The sequence below is a fragment of the Amia ocellicauda genome, chromosome 5 (genome assembly GCF_036373705.1).
Source record: "Amia ocellicauda isolate fAmiCal2 chromosome 5, fAmiCal2.hap1, whole genome shotgun sequence".
Taxonomy (NCBI): domain Eukaryota; kingdom Metazoa; phylum Chordata; class Actinopteri; order Amiiformes; family Amiidae; genus Amia; species Amia ocellicauda.
This window is the reverse complement of record NC_089854.1, coordinates 49,892,103-49,910,817: the sequence shown is the minus strand read 5'-3', so window position 1 is coordinate 49,910,817 and position 18,715 is coordinate 49,892,103. Positions and strand designations below refer to the sequence as shown.

The 18,715-nt window shown below is 39.1% G+C and overlaps 1 protein-coding gene across 7 annotated transcripts in view; it reads right to left on the bottom strand.

Annotated features, from left to right (window-relative positions):
- Positions 1-15,081, bottom strand: part of plekha5 (pleckstrin homology domain containing, family A member 5) — a 238,727-nt gene extending 223,646 nt beyond the window's left edge. For 2 of the 7 annotated variants that reach the window (XM_066705580.1, XM_066705578.1), the window contains exons 1-3: positions 14,950-15,079; positions 14,738-14,814; positions 13,443-13,500 (exon numbers count right to left, since the gene is read on the bottom strand). In XM_066705580.1, the coding sequence (XP_066561677.1) occupies positions 13,443-13,500; positions 14,738-14,814; positions 14,950-15,041 (227 nt within the window). In that variant the 5' untranslated portion in view covers positions 15,042-15,079. Of the gene's footprint in view, positions 1-13,442; positions 13,501-14,737; positions 14,815-14,949 lie in introns of all 7 variants that reach the window. The other 5 variants (XM_066705584.1, XM_066705586.1, XM_066705579.1 and 2 more) reach the window with 4 other exon arrangements.
- Positions 15,082-18,715: the final 3,634 nt, after the last annotated feature.

The window sequence follows — 18,715 nt, the reverse complement described above, 5'->3', positions numbered from 1 at the left end:
TTTACAACTAATTTACTATGCCAAGTGCTGTTTAATGCAACAACTGGAGAGCAAGAGTTCAAACTTAACCTAATGACTCATTGACCACCATAGGAAGGATTTAATCCACAATTTCCATTTCCAGCCAAGAGACAAAGCTTGTATATTCTTGAAAGCACTGTATAGTACAAAGAAAACAACGCATCTTCTGGGAGAAATACTTTCACGATCTACACTCTACAATCATTTTCTCTTTCTAACTCCCCACGGTTACTGCCCAGCACTGCCATGCTCTTGGAAGTTTGATGGCCTCTGCAAGTGGAACTGGGAAAATACAAATAAGCTGTTCTGTATTTGCTCGTCTTTTAATGCAATATACACAGTTGTGTGTTAAAAAACAAAGGGATGAATACATCAAAAAGCCCCCCACTTTTATTCTAACAATTCAATCAATAACTCCATTTACAAATCTAGTGGGACACTTCGATTCTTAGCTTCCTTGTGTTCCATTATGTTGCAATTGCACTGTAGAAACTCAAGACAATTGGAGCTGTACCAGGAACAGCCGAGTGATAGAGTTGAGGAATTCATAGTGCTTTCAGACAACAGCTGTGTTATAGCAAAGTTATGAATTACTTACAACTGATTAACTGTCGAACTACAGCCTAAAGGCAATGATCTTCAACAGAAAAAAGTAAAACTAATAAAAGTTATTTAAAGAAAATCTAATTACATGTATGGAGGAATAACTGCCATCTATCAACTTTCATTATTTCACTTTTTTGTTTAAAGATGCACATTTTGTTTTGGGGAAACTGGAGATAAAAAAATACATACAATCTCTTTTCATGGGAGGATAACATTCTCAAATAGTGACAAAGGTATATGTGGTGTCTTAAATCTAATAAATTCTGAATCCTTATAGGATTTTGTAATGCAAAAATTATTAATGATTAAAAAAACTAAATTAAGTTTACTGTTATTGTTCATATTTTCTAGGAACAAGACTGAATAAAAGTAATGGACAAAGAAAAACAAAATGCTAGATTTATCTAGAACAAATAGTTTACATCACATGCATGTTTTCAAATACGCGTCACATACCCTATAATATGGCTTGTGTGGCACTCGGTTGGCTCTGCTAACTAACCAAACCACTCCAAAACAAACATGATGTAGGCTAAGTACGTTCACAAGGAGCATACATTTAATATTTTAGCAATCACATGCAAAACTGTGTTGCTTTTCATCTAATTCATACGGAACATTAGCTTGGACCAGTACACATTTTTCATTTTGCTATCTTTGTTCAACTTAATTCGCCCACCACATCTGGATCCTCAAACAGCGTTGAAAAATATTTTCAAAAGCTGGAGTAGCTCATTAATTCTGTATATGCCACGTAAACTGATGTAACAGACAACTGTGTAAAACCCACACTGTTAAATATGGAATGCAAACAAATTAAAATCAACTCACAAAAAAAAAAAAAAAATGTAGGGATGAATAGTTCTGTTTTGCCATTATATGTGCTGCTAATGTTTCTGCAGTAAAACCTATGTGGTTGTAAAATAATGCAGCATGCACTTATTGGCAGTAGGATATATGTATATATATATATGTATATATATGTATATATATACACACACACATATATATATACACACACACATATATATATATATATATATGTATATATATATATATGTGTATATATATATATATATGTATATATATATATATATATATAGAGAGAGAGAGAGAGAGAGAGAGAGAGAGAGAGATTATATATATATATATATATATATATACACACATACATACATACATACATACATATATATATATATATATATATATATATACACATACACATACACGACAAATCTAAAGTCCGTTTTACAACATTTTAAAAATGTCACTATATGTACTAATACTTAGGCAGGCAGTCTTATCCGAGCAGTGGGAATTAAAAATAATACAATGCATATTACAGTGAAATGAGCTTCCCCTACAACAAACCCGTAAACAATCCCCTTGTCGTATTATAACTCAGCCACTTTGTCATGGTACTGATGTCAAGTGGCCTATTGAATCAAACACCTTTAGTACTGAAGAGTATTACATTTTGCATTTTTCCCTATACTAGCTTATTAACATTCCTGACTGCTTTTGTGAAACTCCCTTAAACTCATGGACAAACTAAGCCACAATTTTCCTTCTATCATGCGCAAATGTTAACTTCTCAATAGGCACAAACCAAACCTGTCCAGTGGCTTTTCTCCAACTCTGGGCAAGCAGCAGTTTTCAACTTTCACTATTTATCCCTCTACCTCAGGTCCTAAGACTGAAAGCATTTAATTATACATCTCACAGACCAAAGTCACCAGGTCTTAACAACAACAGTTAGCCCAAGACAACATGCGTGTAATTTAATTGGTCTTAATTGAAGTAGCATGGAAGAGAATTCTGGGATGGCTACATATAGGAAGTCATTTGATATCTGTCTCATTCCTCTAGACTCAGGCAAGGAATGTTTTTTCAAATCACTTTGGATTTTGTGAACTCGGAAGAAACATCAGGAAAATGCCTGATCCTGTGACTTACACAGCAGCCTTAACGCAAGACAATCCATTTCTTTCCCTAAGAAAATCAATACTGACAAATACCCGTCATCTACATCAATCCTATAATCAATGCTATAAATCTTGCTATCTTTTGGTAATCATATTGGTAACAAAATTAATTAAATTATATAGACTCAAACACATGAACATTAAGTATACATGCATCCAAGGCAGGGATTAAATTCCTCTCGGGTTTTCCAATTGGAGAAAGAAAATCAGGAAAATAAGGAACTACTGTAGCATGACTGGATTACAAAAAGATAGCTTTGAAAGTTAATTCAACAAGATACATTGTTCTTCCATTGCCTAATTACACAGGTTTGCCATTGTAGTGTTGTAATTATACCTACACACGAATCCCTGTCTTAGTCTATACTTTATCATTAGCTTCTAATGTTGTTAAAACTATCACTAATAATAATAATTCAGAATCATCATCAAAATCACAATGCTGTAATTAAAACAATTCAAATGTGAAGGAGTAATAGAAAAATGATATGCTTCTCAGTGGGGAAGAAATGTGTTGCATGAAGTCACAAAAACCTAACAGGATAGATATCAATTTGCAAAACCTTGCTGCAAGCAGAACACTGCTTTAGATTATGTAGCCTCAAGGTGCGGTCACATTGGCCGCTCGCTAGCGCCATTCCTTTCCAATGAGAGCCGCGACTCCCGGCGACAGGGGGCGGATCCGCTTGGAGACTAAATCTCCCGGCAACAGAGACAGTGCAGAGTTGAGCAAAGTGCAACTTTATGCAAATTAGCAGCGAGCGCGCAGTGACGGAGTTCGGCAACAACCAATGGGAGGCAGATGTGCTCTGCATATTGAAGTGCCTTCTCTTTTCTACTGGCTAGTTTAAAAATAAGACCCACCCCCTCGAAACGAGCAGTGTGACACATTGCAGGGTCAGCGACAGCGCGCCAGCGACTGAGCGATTTGCGAGTTGAGCGAGCAGGCAGTGTGAATGTAGGGTCAGTCTGAACTGCTAGCGAAAGGCTTGTTGCTGACTGCAGGAAAAGAAGCACATTGTGTTCAGGATACTGCAGACTATCCCATGCCAGGACACCTCAGGCCAGGGTCAGACTGGGACCAAAAAAAAAAGCCCTTGATTTTTACCCAGAGGGGCAACTGTTGGTGAAGTCTGGGTCCAAATAAAGTGTAAAGTGCGTTCCGGGGGGGTTTGTTGGCGATGTGCGGTCCAGGTGCCTACATGGGGTAACCGGCCCACGTGGGAAATCGACCAGCCCACAGAACTAGAAAATGGACCAGCCCTTCTGGCATTTGCCAGAATTGTGCCTCGGCTGCTGCCACCACTGGGACCTCCTGATTTCTACAGAAGACAGAAAGAGAATGCTGCACTTGTGTCCTAACACAGCAGTTTTATGGTCTGGACAGTCTTTTTTCTTCCTCCCCGTCCTGCCCAACAACTGCGAATTATAAAAATCTAAATGGTTTAGCAATATGCTTTACATTACACATGCATAGCCTGGAATTACAATCTAGATCTTTTAATAGCATTTATGTAATAATATTGGGAAAATAAATACAAGTACCATAATCACTGGGCTTTTGGTGACAACACATCTATTTCCTGGGCAATACAAGAAGGGCCATTCAGTAATGGGGTATTATTGTGAATTAGCTCAGAGAAAAAGTTGAGAGTTGAGTGACCTACACGTTTACCTGTTTGACACAGGCAGAGAAAATGCACATTGGGTGGAAAAGAGCCACAGAGCAGATACTGGAATCTACGACACTCTCTCTCTTTCTTCTTCCGCTAAGAGCATAGGAGTCACCATCGATCCTGCGCTCTCCTACACTCAGCACATTACCACGCTGACACGCACCTGCAGATTCTTCCTAAGCAACATACGCCAACTCCAACCCTTCCTCACTCTTCCTGTTCGTCCAGTCCCTGGTCCTCTCCCGCCTGAACTACTGCAACTCCCTCCTGGCCGGCCTGCCTGCAACTACTACCGCCCGCTCCAGCTCATCCAGAACTCTGAGGCTCGTCTGGTATTCTCTCTGCTCCGATTCGCACACACTACCCCACTGCTTCGCTCCCTCCACTGGCTCCCAATACCGGCACGCATTCAGTTCAAGACATTGACCCTCACCTACCACTAGTTAAAGCTATTTTTTTTTTCTCCATGAGGTAGCCATATGACATATAATGTAAGAATTGGAGCAAGATGTAGCTAGTTGTGTTGAACTCAATCCCTGCTATACAAACAATACCGCACATCACTCGCCATACACACCTTTACAGGACACAAATGTGCCTGCAGTCTTTAAGAGGGGGGGGGCAGTGCGCTGAAAGGTTGTTATCCAAAGATACAAGAATAAATTGGGCGACTTGTTAAATGGACTCTTAATTATTCCTCCCCTAGCTCACCTTGACAGGTGTCCAATTAACGGTGCAGCTCAAGTAGTGTATTGCTACACAAATCCTTCTTCACACAAACAGGTATACAAACAGCACAATCAGTTCCTAGTTCTGAGGAGAGCTCACAGAATACATTTCCAACCCTGAGGGACTAGAAGTGGACCTATTCTGTACTAGTCACAGAATTGAAATATACATACATACATACATACATACATGTCTTTCATAACAATTTGCAAAAAGAATTTTGAAATCTCTTATACAACTAATATTCATAAGAAGAACAGCCTTCTGTGATGACAAGATGTCCACAGATTGAAAAGTTCAAAAAGGAAATAAAAACTAGAAGTACTAAAAGGAAAAAACGTTTACAATTGTATCAAACAACATGGAGTAAATTTTGATCTGGTGCACAGAAGCTATGAACACCCCCTTCCATCTCTTTGCCAGTCTCTGGGAGTGATTATATTTACAGAAATGTTTTTATCATCTTTGTATTCTGTTTTTGTTTAATTTTGCTTAGTTCTCCCAGAAAAATAAACTGCCGAAATATTATCCCCACACTGTGTGAATCGCTTGGCAGCTATAATCTAACAACAATGACAGTACCAGTCTATCTTTCTCAAAGCATCCTTCCAGTCATTTTTTTAATTCACCTCATTCACAGTGCAATTTTCAAAGCTTTTTTAGCAGCAGACTGAAACGAGGGGAAAAAGGTTGCTCTCAACTCTTAGGTCTACTGCTTCAATGTTTGTATTTATATAGACCTACACGGCCTACACCTCTACATAGAGATGAACCAATATTAAAATACTGGGCCAATACCGATATTTATATAACACTATTGGCTGATACCGATATTTTCTGTTATTTACCTATTTATAACCTGGCATAAAATAAATCATTATATTGCTTTTGATTATGCTTTTCAATTAACAGCTGGTTCAATTACACAGCTACTAAGTGATGGAACAACTATAAGTATTAATTTGTGAATTTCTTCCTGAACAAATTACCTGTTTTTCCCATGTATTTGAATACAAAAATACATCTTCATATTTTTCTTTCCTTTATTTTTTTGCCAGAATTCAGTTTTTAGTTAGTAGTTTTTTGGATGTATTTTCATTTAGAACCATAATCAGATGTCTAAAACTTATTCAGGGGTGGGCTTAACATTAGAAGAGCTGACATTTCAAATTACACTACATAATACACCACCAAAATAGGTCAAATGGAGCAATATATTAAATATCAATGAACACTTACCATTTCACACATAAATCATAAGAAAACTCTAAATTCCAAAGGAGTTCACACAAATATGAGTGCATTACGCGACAAACAACCGAGCAATAATACTTATACTACTTACACATAATATAAGAAAAACATTTGGGCAATTATCCAGTAAAGTTTTGCTACTGAAACTGATGTGTTTATGTGCGGGAGAAGTGCCGACAAACTGCTGACAGAGACCCCCACCCCCCACCTGTGCATATCAATGTTTACACATGTCCAATTTACATCTGAATACTTAATGGAATGTAACATGGACTTAACCGGAATGGTTAGCTCTATTGGTTGTCATAATTTGCCTTTGTTCTTTTTTTATATAATACTGTAGTATTATGTTGTACTAATTAATGTCTGATATAATTGGTTTCTTCACCTTTGTAGCCAAATTAACAGGAAATGATTGAGGTTTTATCTTTCCAATACATGTAGTAACAATCCATTAAATGAACTTGGCAGCAGGTAAAGTGTAGTATAAGAACATTATTCAAAGTGTAAGTGTCTTGCAAGGGCCACGTTTAAGCATGCTTGGGTCCCTGGTGCTGGATCTGGGTATGGGGTAATGAAGGATCCCATCATAATGACCTGAAATGAACACTGTTAGATAACTTCATAAAATACATATTTCATATACCTTCCTCAAATCTCTGGCACAATGTTGACTCTCTGAACATGATCTGACATAAGGGACCACCCGCCAAGTGATAACTATACCTTAAATACTGGCTATTGACCAATATTTTCCTTTAAATATTAAAAATCAATAAGACAAATGTTCCTTTGTGGCTGATTTACATTAATTAAGCAATGAAAAAACAAATGTGAATTGCATCCTACATTCTCTAAACATGGCTCTGTAGTGAATGCTTTATTGTTTTATCAAAACAACTTACTAATGGTATAGAGAAATAATACATAAATTGTTAGTCTACACCAAGAGAAATATATAAATAAAACAGTGGAATTACGGTACAGAGCACATTTAAAGGAGTATCCCTATCATTGCTGGCTTGTAATGGTGTTGGAGTGGGTTCAGTAAGACTCCCGCAATACCACTAATCCAGGAATTAGATAATGAATTCAGCTTTAGATTTTCATTTGCATCTTGTTTCAATGTTATTCAAAATACTTGGAGGTGTGTTTAATTTGTATATTGTCATAAAACAGTTCCATAGGAAAAACTACATTTTGGCAAAAACTGGTACATTAAATAAGATAGTGATTTACGTACTGAGATCACTACCATGACACACAGGTCGAGACTGAGCAATTTGGACTCGTGACTAAACATCCGAGACAGACACGGACACGCACAGTATCCCCCCCCCTGCAAAGTTTCCACATTTCTTTTGCCATCTGAGTTCTCAAAAAGGCAATGTATACTTTACTCATTAAATCCATTATATGTAACCATTCCAGTCAAAACTGATCAAGCACAAAAAATAAAACAAAAAAGGGATATGAATATAGGTTAGATTTTCATAGTTAGTTCCATAAGTATTTCCTATGGGATTACAGTCCATAAACCATCCCAAATTAACTTTTCAGAACCAGTGCAAGGAAGAACGGGGAAAAATAACACTGAGCAAGGCTGGTAGAAACCTATACAAAAAGCCTGGTTCTTCAACCAAGTACTTATTTAAGGTACTGAATACTTACGCAATTAGTACATTTCAATGTACATCATTTTCCTTGTAGGTTTTGGTGTCCTTCAACCTTCTTAACATAAGTGTTACATTTTAACATTATAGTTTTTCATAAATAAAGTTCATACAAAAATTGGTTTATATAATCCTTCATTAATAAAAAATTGAAAGCTTTGGTGGATGGTGAAAACATTTGCAAGACTCTGAGATACATTTGTTTCCTCTATACAGCAGGAAGGTTTTCTATTAAAGTAGCCCTCTATTCGTTCTTCATGGTTAAATGTGTTTTTACAATTCAAAGAGCACTGACAAAATGAATAAGATTGAACAGATTACCCAATTCATTTTTAAACATTGATTAAAAAACAAAAAAAATGTAAACATTCCAGATACTGCTTTTAATGCCATACTGGAGATAATTCTAACTAACATTCCTATGAATATATACAGAGATTTTTTATAATCTTCAGTATAACAATTAAAAAAAAAAGCATAATTGCTATGCAGCTCATGAAGATGGTTCACGATGACACTTCTCCCAAGTCCTAGCTAATGCATTTATTAGTAGGCAAGATTCAATTTCGTACCCTCAAAGACTATTCATAGCTTTGAGGAGGATAAGAAAATAAAATCAATCTTATTGGTCTCAACACTGTGAAACTGCAATTTATTAGGCAGTGGAAAGAGAAGACTGAAGGTAGGGCAGGATGATGCTTAATAAACAGTTTATATTGTGGCATTCCCAAAGCCACTATAACAGTGCTAATCCCGGAAAGCGAGAGCACATCAAACGCACTGCACAGCTCTCTACTAAGGAGATATGGCTTGGCGGTACACCGTATAAAACTATATACCGGTATTCATTTATGGACCGTTTGGTTTGGACTCTTACTATACCTTCATATCGGTATTTTCTATGCTAAACTGAATAATTTACTAATGACCGTGTCATTCGGTCATAGCGTTCGCGAAAACCACCGGCTGCTTGAGACTGCGCAGTCTGACACGAGACGCATGTGATCACAGAAAGCCGACAGCGCTCGTGTAATGCACATTTCCGGGGATCTGCACGGTTCCACCAATGGGATCGGTTGGATGCTGCAAATCTTTAAAAAAAAAAAAGCAGAAAGTGATGTAATTGGGTGATTAATTTGTAATTATTTGTATATTATTTTAATTATTGTGCATCATAGATTTACATTATATTTTTAAATAATGTATGTAATTTAATAAAGCATTGACAAAGTGTCGATCTAGAATTCTATATCTATGGTTAGGACAATGCTGTTCACAGCTTCATTGTGTAATGAAAGTTGACAGGGCGCAGTATTAGTTTTCATACAGCTTCATTTCATGTCGCACTTGATTTCTGCATAATCTTTTGTCTCACAGCCGCAGCTCGCCTCCCCCACCAGCTTCGCAGAGCTGTGCTGACTGCGCGATTCTGCGCAGATTTCTGTGGGTGGCTTAGTGGCGTCACGCAGAAACACTCCAAAGCGCTGTCCCAATACCAGGGAGCGAGTGAAGCAGCCTAATCGAGCCGTTTGCGCCCTTCAGTGCTCCCTTCAGCGGAGTGAACAAAGAGCGCACTTATGGAGCGGAAGAGTTTAGCGCCGAAGTCCCAGAACTCTTTCCATTAAAGGCGGAGTCAAGTCAACTGGGAAAATATAGCAGCGGCGGGTGCATATACATGTAACGTTAGCTAGACAGTTGTATAAAGTGTTAAATTATGTGTCAAGGAAATAATACATAGATAAATAAAAAAAATTATGTAATCATGATTTAAATATACGATTAGATAGTTCAGCCAAAAAATGTTTCAGCAACTATAATTTAATTAATTACTGAAGTAGTATCCTATTAAACTAGGAGGTGATATTAACGAACAGTGTATTTCAAAATTATTATTACTATAATTAAATACAGAGACAGGTGACAAGACTGCGTAGGTACTTTTTCGGTCAAATGCAAAGGCGCTGAATGCTGACGCTGAAGTGTGTCCTATTGTGCGATTTTAGCTTCACCTACACCCTCCTCACTCAAGTGCACACTCTGTGACGTCAGCACAACGTCACGCAAAGTGTACACTTGTCGAAGGGTGTCGGAGAACGTGTGCGATTTGAGACGCAGCCTTAACACGCATCTCTGAATCTCTGTGCAGAATTGCGCTTCTCGAACGCGACCAAATATCAGCCAAACATCGAAAATAAATCCCATGTGTATTGCATGTTGACATCAACAAACCTGATCAACACACAATGAATGAATGAATACGAGATGGAGGAGAGTAGTGTGGGTGAAACTTCACAACAAAGTGACCCAAGTGAATTTGTGCCGAAGAAAGGTGAATCGTTGATAGTGTGACAATTATTTGGTTTTAAGACAACTGACACAGAACAGGTTAATGTAATTCTATGTCAGTTGTGTCCTATTACTTTTTCTTTACCAACAGTATGAAATGGCCATTAAAAAAAATACCGTCATACCGTCAAAAATTTGAAAAATACCGTGATATTGTATTTTGGACATATCGCACTGCCCTATAAGGAGACCCAGCCAGGTTAAATTGTTTACACCCTCACTCCACGCAAGAAACAGTTCTTGTCCTCAAAAACTACTTCCTGCAGCAGTTTTCCTTCTTTTTCCCCTTCTGTGAAAACATGCTGTGCTTATGAAGAGTAATCAAAGAGCTCTTGAAATCTTAACCAGGCAGCTCGCTTTGCAGGTTAATACAGCATTTATTTATGTATTTTTGTGATTATTCATTGCCTGGTGCAGTTATAATTTTTCAGTGGCATCATTTTAATTAACTTATGTATGCAGATCTTGGAACAGGTTACATACAGATTCTTTGGGAAATATCTCCTGTTGGAGGAGAAGAAAAAAAAAAATCACATGCAGCCTCTCTGCATCAAAAGGCAGCACTGTGGAGTAACTGGAAGGTTGTGGGTTCAAATCCTGGGTGGGGCAGTGCTGTTGTACCCTTGAGCAAGGTATCCAGTCACCCTGGATAAGAGCGTCAGCTAAATGACAATAATAATAATAATAATTAATAATAATAATAATATGTCAAACAGGTACAAAACAACTAAAAATGTATTAAGAAATATGATTTAAGATACAGTACTTGTTAGACACATACAGCATATATTCTAACTCCTACTGAAAGGACCCTGTGCAAGAACAACTGACCATTCTATCACTTTTAGAATCTCTGGCAGGCTGTCACCTTCTGTAGATACAATCTAAAGCATCCAGGAACGGAAACTACAAAGAGATCCAGAAACAGAAAAATTTTCACAATTGTGCAATTTACCCGGAAGTTCAGAAGTTGATTTCAAAACACCACTGCAGCACAAACAGTGCAGTGTTCACTGCCTTATATCAAGACAACCACAAAATAGTGGCTGCATGATCATACACTGAGGTAATCTGCAGATTGCACAATGTGAGAGGCTACACTTAAACTAGGTCTAATCAAAGGGGAAAGTAGAACACAGTTTCAAGGTTTCCTCTGTGGAGAGAGGCAGGGTAAGCAGAGAGCTTTCAGATCAGGATTAAAAAGTCAGTCAACTTTTAGAGGAGTTTATTTTTACAGGCAGTAGTATGTTATGGTGTCAAATAAAGTAGCTTCAAAAAGCACTGCTGTAAGCACATAAAAAGGCATTTAAAAAATGAGAACAGAAAATGCAGGTCACCATCACTCCCCAAATTGTTTGACTAGACCTCAGAGAGATAAGGTGACCCTTTGCTGAATAATGTTGGGAAACCCTTATTTACTATATTACCGAGTAGTGCAACTCAGACAGACTAGCCTCTTTAAGTGATGATTAAGCTATTTATTTGAACTAAGTAAGTCTCACTGGACATTGGCGTGAAACAAAAAGGCAAAAACGTATTTCATGCAGGAGACCATCCAAATCCTGATACTGGCAAAGGCAAGAAAGCAAACCTTCTATCCCTATATATTTGGAGCACTAACTGAATTAATTATTTATGTTATGGACTCAGGCAATCAGATACACAAAATGTGAATTTAAATGCACATACCTGTCAGATCTAGAAAATAAATTTCAATATGTATTTCATCTAAGATGTGTAATAAAAGTAGGAAGAAATATATTATAATTAATGCAAAAATACAATTTCCTCAGTGTAGAGTGAGGTTCATGAAACACTTTTTGGTGAATAACTGATTTCAGGAAAAGTCCAGCATTCCACATGTTCGGTCTTTGAAATGTCAACCTTTCCAGACTACAACTTAATTTATATCCAAGACCATGGCAGATTCACACTGATGACCATCTTAGTTAATAACATGCATACAACTTATCCAAAGTTCCACTCTTAAAAGATACAACAGTTTATGCAGCTAGAATGAAAACAATGCATCCTAAATCAGCAGTTTTCCTGAAGACTTGCATGAAAGCACAGCATTTGTGTGAACAAGGAAACTTTGATTTTTTTCATTTTTCATGAGACCTGAACATCAGATGCAGAAACACACGGCAGATTTCATATTTAAAAATACAAAAAAAGTTTTCATTTATAAAACTTTACCAAAATAAAGAAATCCATGCATGCATACATAAACCCAACATACTAAACAACATATACGTTAAAATGCAACTTCTGTAGCATTAGTAAACAAAAAAAAAAAAACGAATTAATTAAAAATTAAGTAACTTGACCCCAAATGTATTCAGTAAAGAAGTAAAGACCCTTTTATCCAAAGAATGAGCAATCAGTTCCTTGGAGTTTGACAATTTGCAAACCCTACTATACTCAGGGGAAGTAAGAATAAACAAGAATTCAGTAAGGTCACGCCAATATGATGTAGGCTATATTTATTCACTCACATGATAAGATAAAATGAAAAAGGATGTATCCTACCAAACCAAAATACATTTGCTCTCCCATTTTGAAAAAGCAAAGCTGAAATTAGACAAATATAGCTGCACAAAAATCCATAGCACCAATGAATGTTAAGTCAAGCTAGCAAGTTTTGTTCTCTTTCCTTGCTTTTCTGCAGAAAACATTTGGGGAAATATTACGGCAAGCACATGCTTTTAAATCTCTACAAAAGTGAAAATCAATTCAGCACTATTGTGACAGAAAAAAAACTTATATACCAATCCACTGAAACCGTAACATGTAGGAACTAGAGCTCCAACAACACCAAAGCCTAATTTCATATCCCGAGAGAGGTGTGCTGTCATACAAGTAAATCCTGTTCAACCAAGGCACAGTTGAGTCACAACTGGTTTCTCAAACTCCACAATTTATTTTGACAGTAATAGTGCGCTCTGGGAAGAGAACCATATTTGTTGTACCTCTAAGTAAACAGAAGCAGCAGCAATGTGGGATTTTAGAAACATTATATAAGGGAGGGAGGGAGGGAGGGAACAAGATGGGGGGTTTTGGTCTGAAATCACCAGGTGTGCAAATAAATAAATGTATACATAACAACTGAAAGCTTTTGCATTCACTTGCTTTTAGAATTCACTCACTTTATGAAGCACCGAGCTCCTTCAAATGTGTATCCTTCTTCCCAGCCAGTGGGTAGATCTATATGAAAGACAGATACATACATAAATAAACACAAACAGAAAAGAAATACAGCACTGTGTGAAATATGGTAATTAATTCAGGAGGAGTAAAACCGTGCACAACTGCAGAAAGGGAGCTCTGCAGTGCTGGCCACTTGTGTGCTGTGTTTCAGCGCTCCCGCTGTACTGCAGTAGTAGTACTACTTGTAAAAACATTGATGAGGCAGTGAGGTTGATCATTTTTCATTACGTTTGCTACACTGCAGACCACTGCACCCTTTACAGTACTATCGTGTGTCAATTCACGTGTCGTGCTCCTGCTGGACATTTACAACGTCGTTTCGCAAGCCTGCTATAGCGCTCAAAAACCACCTCCTCTTGGGATCCAATGCACGGAAACACAGCACACGCACGCTCTGCATTGTTATTTCTGGATTATTAAGCCCCCCGCCCCAAACACACACACACAGCCCTCTGCCGTGTTGTCTTGCAGCGTTTTACTGACTCAATGATCTGTAAGCAAGAACCTGCCATCTCTCTGTGCATTGCACCGTCGCCGGCGTTTGATCGAGTTCACCCGAAAAGTCGTGTGCAATCGAGGTCGCACTGCTGTAGCCATCTACCTGATGGCTAACCCCCCACCCCGTAACACTGTCCCCACAGACACCCCACGCGTTACGCGTGTCTTATCAACGGCAGATTTGTGAGCGTGCAGTGGCTTGATCCTGGGCAAGCGCGTTAAAAAACTGTAACATAGGTATATTGCATTATAATACACAAACATGCACACAAACATGCATACATATTAATATTGTGTTTAACACTGCACGCACTCTCTCATATACTGCGATGTCTGTGGCAGTTTGTATGTTTTTTGGGTGTGTGTGTATTAATATTAAAAAAAGAAAGGGGACAAACGTAAATGGTTTAGTAATAGAATAAGCACGGATAACAATGCCACCTCTGGAGATCAAACTACTTTTTGAATTGGCTGTCAGGTTTCCCCCTTGTGGGAGTTAACCTCCCGCTGTTCTTGGTTATAAAGCCTCGTAGTACTAACAGTATATTGGCGCATTCTGTACAACACTTATGAATAGCAGACCGTTTGATTATATGTTTGAAACGCCGGTAAACAGCACGGTAACCCAGCGGTGGACCTGCGCTCGAGACCAGCGTCCGCTTAAAGCAGCCCCGACTCTCGAGCAGCAGCGCGAGGGGATCCCACAACCCTCCGCTGGGAAAGACGGATCTTTTACCTGCAGTTTTCCTATGTCCAGTAATGACGGCCTCTCCCGTGACTGGATGCAACCAGGTTGTACTCTTAGCCTGTTCACTGTTGGTAAGAAACAGAAGGAGGAGTAGGAGGAGAAGGGGGGCAAACGTATAAAACAGGGTGAGTGGTGCAGTCGAGCGAACAGCAAAGACGCCACACATATCAGAGAGAGCTTGTATCCAGCGTGATATTTACTTGATGAAGAAGACGCGTCCGTCCCGGGTTACCCCGTAACTCCAAGAAGACGGGAGACAGGAGAGCCACTCAGGGTTCAGATCCGCCGCCATGTCTGGCAATGCACTGAGATTGAAGTGCGCGTCCACGACGCGGCGCGCCGCGCAGGCACGGGAAACCCTGGCAACGCGGCCGTGGGAGCGCGCGGCGCGGAGAAAATCCTCTCGGGAGCGAGCGTGCGCGCGTGCGTGCCAAACGCCGAGCGAGAGACCCCCTCAATCCCGCAAAAGACAAGCGAGGGGCAGACAGACTAGAGGTGTGCCCGTCACTCATTCATTACACAGGTACAGCACAGTGCGTGCTTGAAAGGGACAGCGAGTAATACACACGGGGATTTTAAGTGTGGCACGTGACTTAACCATTAACCCTGCGCTGCCATATATGCGAAATAAAAATGAATGCTTCTCGTAGCTTTCAGAGGTTGTTGAATACCTCTGTTGCATCCAAGTGATCCAGTCCCATTCCAGCTGAATCACCCTGAATCACTCATTTCAATAAGCCAGGAACACATGGTAGTTAATGATCAATTAAACACGTCCTGTCTCCTGAACTGTATAGTATGCAGGTGCTTCTTCCAAATGCTTACATTATCAGGATTTCAACATTTCTAAGGCTTTATTCATGTATCAATTCAGGGTGACCTAGGATATAGGATGCAGACTTCTGCTGTACTGAGCCCAAGTTCAAAACCACTTATAGTTTGTTTCTCTTAAAAAATAATAATACAAAAAATTAAAGGCAGTGCTTGGAGATACAGTATATTACAAATATTCCTTCTGGAGTTGCTTGTTTACTGGATTGCTCTTTTTTCATAATTATAAAAACTCTATTTATCACACTTGCAGGAAAATGGATTGTATTCAGTCAATGGAGTCACACTCAGTATTTGGAGCCAGTAGTGATTTCACAAACCCTTTCACTGTTCCCCACTGACCCCCTCAAACAACTTCAATAGACAGCCAGCCCACAGTGCTGTGACCACACCGCTGTGCTGTGTCAATCACACTACAAGAAAGCAATTCTGCACTGTACTGGGCAGACACTGGAGTTATTATTCAGCATGTTTGACATGGAATCCAGGATCTATCTTCAAAGAAAATTAGTGGGTTCTAGTGTGCAGAAGGCTAAAAACAGCAAGTAAACATTTTCCTTTCTTTAAATAATAATAATAAAAAACATCAGCTGTGTTGCCAATGTAGTTGAGTTTTTCTGGCCCACTTACATGATGTGTGTAATTTTGTACATCAGAGCCGGGTGCATGAAGTGATCGAATCAAACCACAGTTGTGTGCCACTGTGATAGCTGAGTAATTCTAAGCAGAAATAAGTTATGTCATTCCTTTCACTTAGCATTAGCATGCCATTATATGAGTAAGATTGCAGGGCATTTGCTGTCACCTAAATGGTCCATGGACATGATCAAATGTTGACATTCTGATTTTGTTCATCTAAACTGCGATCTAAACTGATACTGTGTGGGTGTTGGGTCTTGCTGTTCATTATTAAAACCACTTGACCACAGATTAAAAGAATAACATGTGCATTTAATTATTAATACATTTGAAAATATTCATACTTTTGTATGCCTTGTGGTTCAGGACAGGATGAACTATTAGGTAAGACAGGGAGAAGCAAGAGTTTTGGGGTGAATGACATTGTCTGAAGCCTTCCCTGCAAAGTAATCATAATCACCAGTATAGATGTCAATTGTCAGCAGTACTGGTATGTAATTGCAAGTGTATTTGCTTAAAAGCTAAGTGGGTGCTGTACAAATATATTTCTATATTCAAATTCAAAGAATATGGAAATTAACGGCAAGATACACTCACCTAAAGGATTATTAGGAACACCATACTAATACTGTGTTTGACCCCCTTTCGCCTTCAGAACTGCCTTAATTCTACGTGGCATTGATTCAACAAGGTGCTGAAAGCATTCTTTAGAAATGTTGGCCCATATTGATAGGATAGCATCTTGCAGTTGATGGAGATTTGTGGGATGCACATCCAGGGCACGAAGCTCCCGTTCCACCACATCCCAAAGATGCTCTATTGGGTTGAGATCTGGTGACTGTGGGGGCCAGTTTAGTACAGTGAACTCATTGTCATGTTCAAGAAACCAATTTGAAATGATTCGACCTTTGTGACATGGTGCATTATCCTGCTGGAAGTAGCCATCAGAGGATGGGTACATGGTGGTCATAAAGGGATGGACATGGTCAGAAACAATGCTCAGGTAGGCCGTGGCATTTAAACGATGCCCAATTGGCACTAAGGGGCCTAAAGTGTGCCAAGAAAACATCCCCCACACCATTACACCACCACCACCAGCCTGCACAGTGGTAACAAGGCATGATGGATCCATGTTCTCATTCTGTTTACGCCAAATTCTGCGATACAAAAAAAGAAAAGCCCTGTCTTCATGTGGAGATGAGGTTCAGGAATAGACAGCAGCTCAGCCCATAGTGATACAGCCTAGATATGGAGTCCCTTCTCTGGAAACACCTAGGTCTTGTGTTACCTTCAGAGGTGACACATAGCCCAGGATAAGAGATAGACAGTCTGGCAGGTGTGACAGGTATTTAATGTTCAAGGGGATCTTGGCTATTGGAAAGTACTGGTTTGTCTCCTCCATAATAACTAAATCCTGGATTATCCCTTTCAGCCACTTTGGCCCCAAGTCTGGGACTGTTGCATCATTACAGGATTGCAGCACTTTAAGGAAAGATGAGACAAGTGAATCCCCTGCAATTGGGACTGCTGCAATCGTCTCCCTCTCCCTCCCTCCCTCCCTCTCCTTCTCTCTCTCTCTCTCTCTGTCTCTCTCTCTCTCTCCCCCACCCCCACCTCCCTCGCACAGTTTGACAGAGACCCAGCAGTCACTAAGACCACACTCACACACCCCTCCCAATGCATCATCCATGCTGAGTCAGGCATATGCTGAAATCACTCTGTTCCCTTGAATCTTCATTCTTCCAGTAAACAGAAGCAGTGGTTTTGTGGCACAGAGGGCATCCATGAAAGCTGACATATCAGCTGTGTCACAGTCATATAAAAAGGATCTTGAACTATGACATTTTTAACAATCTTGGAAAAAGGAAAACAAAATACAAAACACCAGTCACTAATATGTTGATGTAAATGCCTTGTCCTTTTGCCAAAAAACATGACTGAGAAAATTTGTAAAAACAGGTTATTCTGTTAACCTAGTAAGCAAAAGTGTCCTTTGTTGCATTTGCTGAAAGTGCTATGGATGGCAAATTTGTCATATTTTCAGCTGATCATGAAGGTTATACAGTAAATAACCCTGAGTGTGCTCAAAACAGCAATTTACAGAAGATCAAAAATGTGTCATAAATCGAAACTTGGCAATGGTTGATTTGGAACTGATAAAAAAAATCTGAATTGTGAAAGCTTAGAATTCTTTATCAAGTCATTCTATAGAATCCACATACAGCTGAGATCCTTCGGTTATCTATTACATAACATATATGAATCTTTTTATTACAGAACACTTTTAACCTCTTTTTAACTGAAGGGCCTTTTTATACATATATTGTAACATGGCCCGAGGTCAGGCCACCTGGCGTGGGGCAGAAGGGTTGAACGCAGGTGCAGAGATGTACAGAGTAGTCATATGGGCGTGGGTCAAGGGCCAGCAAACGGAATCCACAGAACAAAGCAAGGAGAATGGTCAAGGAGGCAGGCAAGTAGTCAGGCGATCATGCA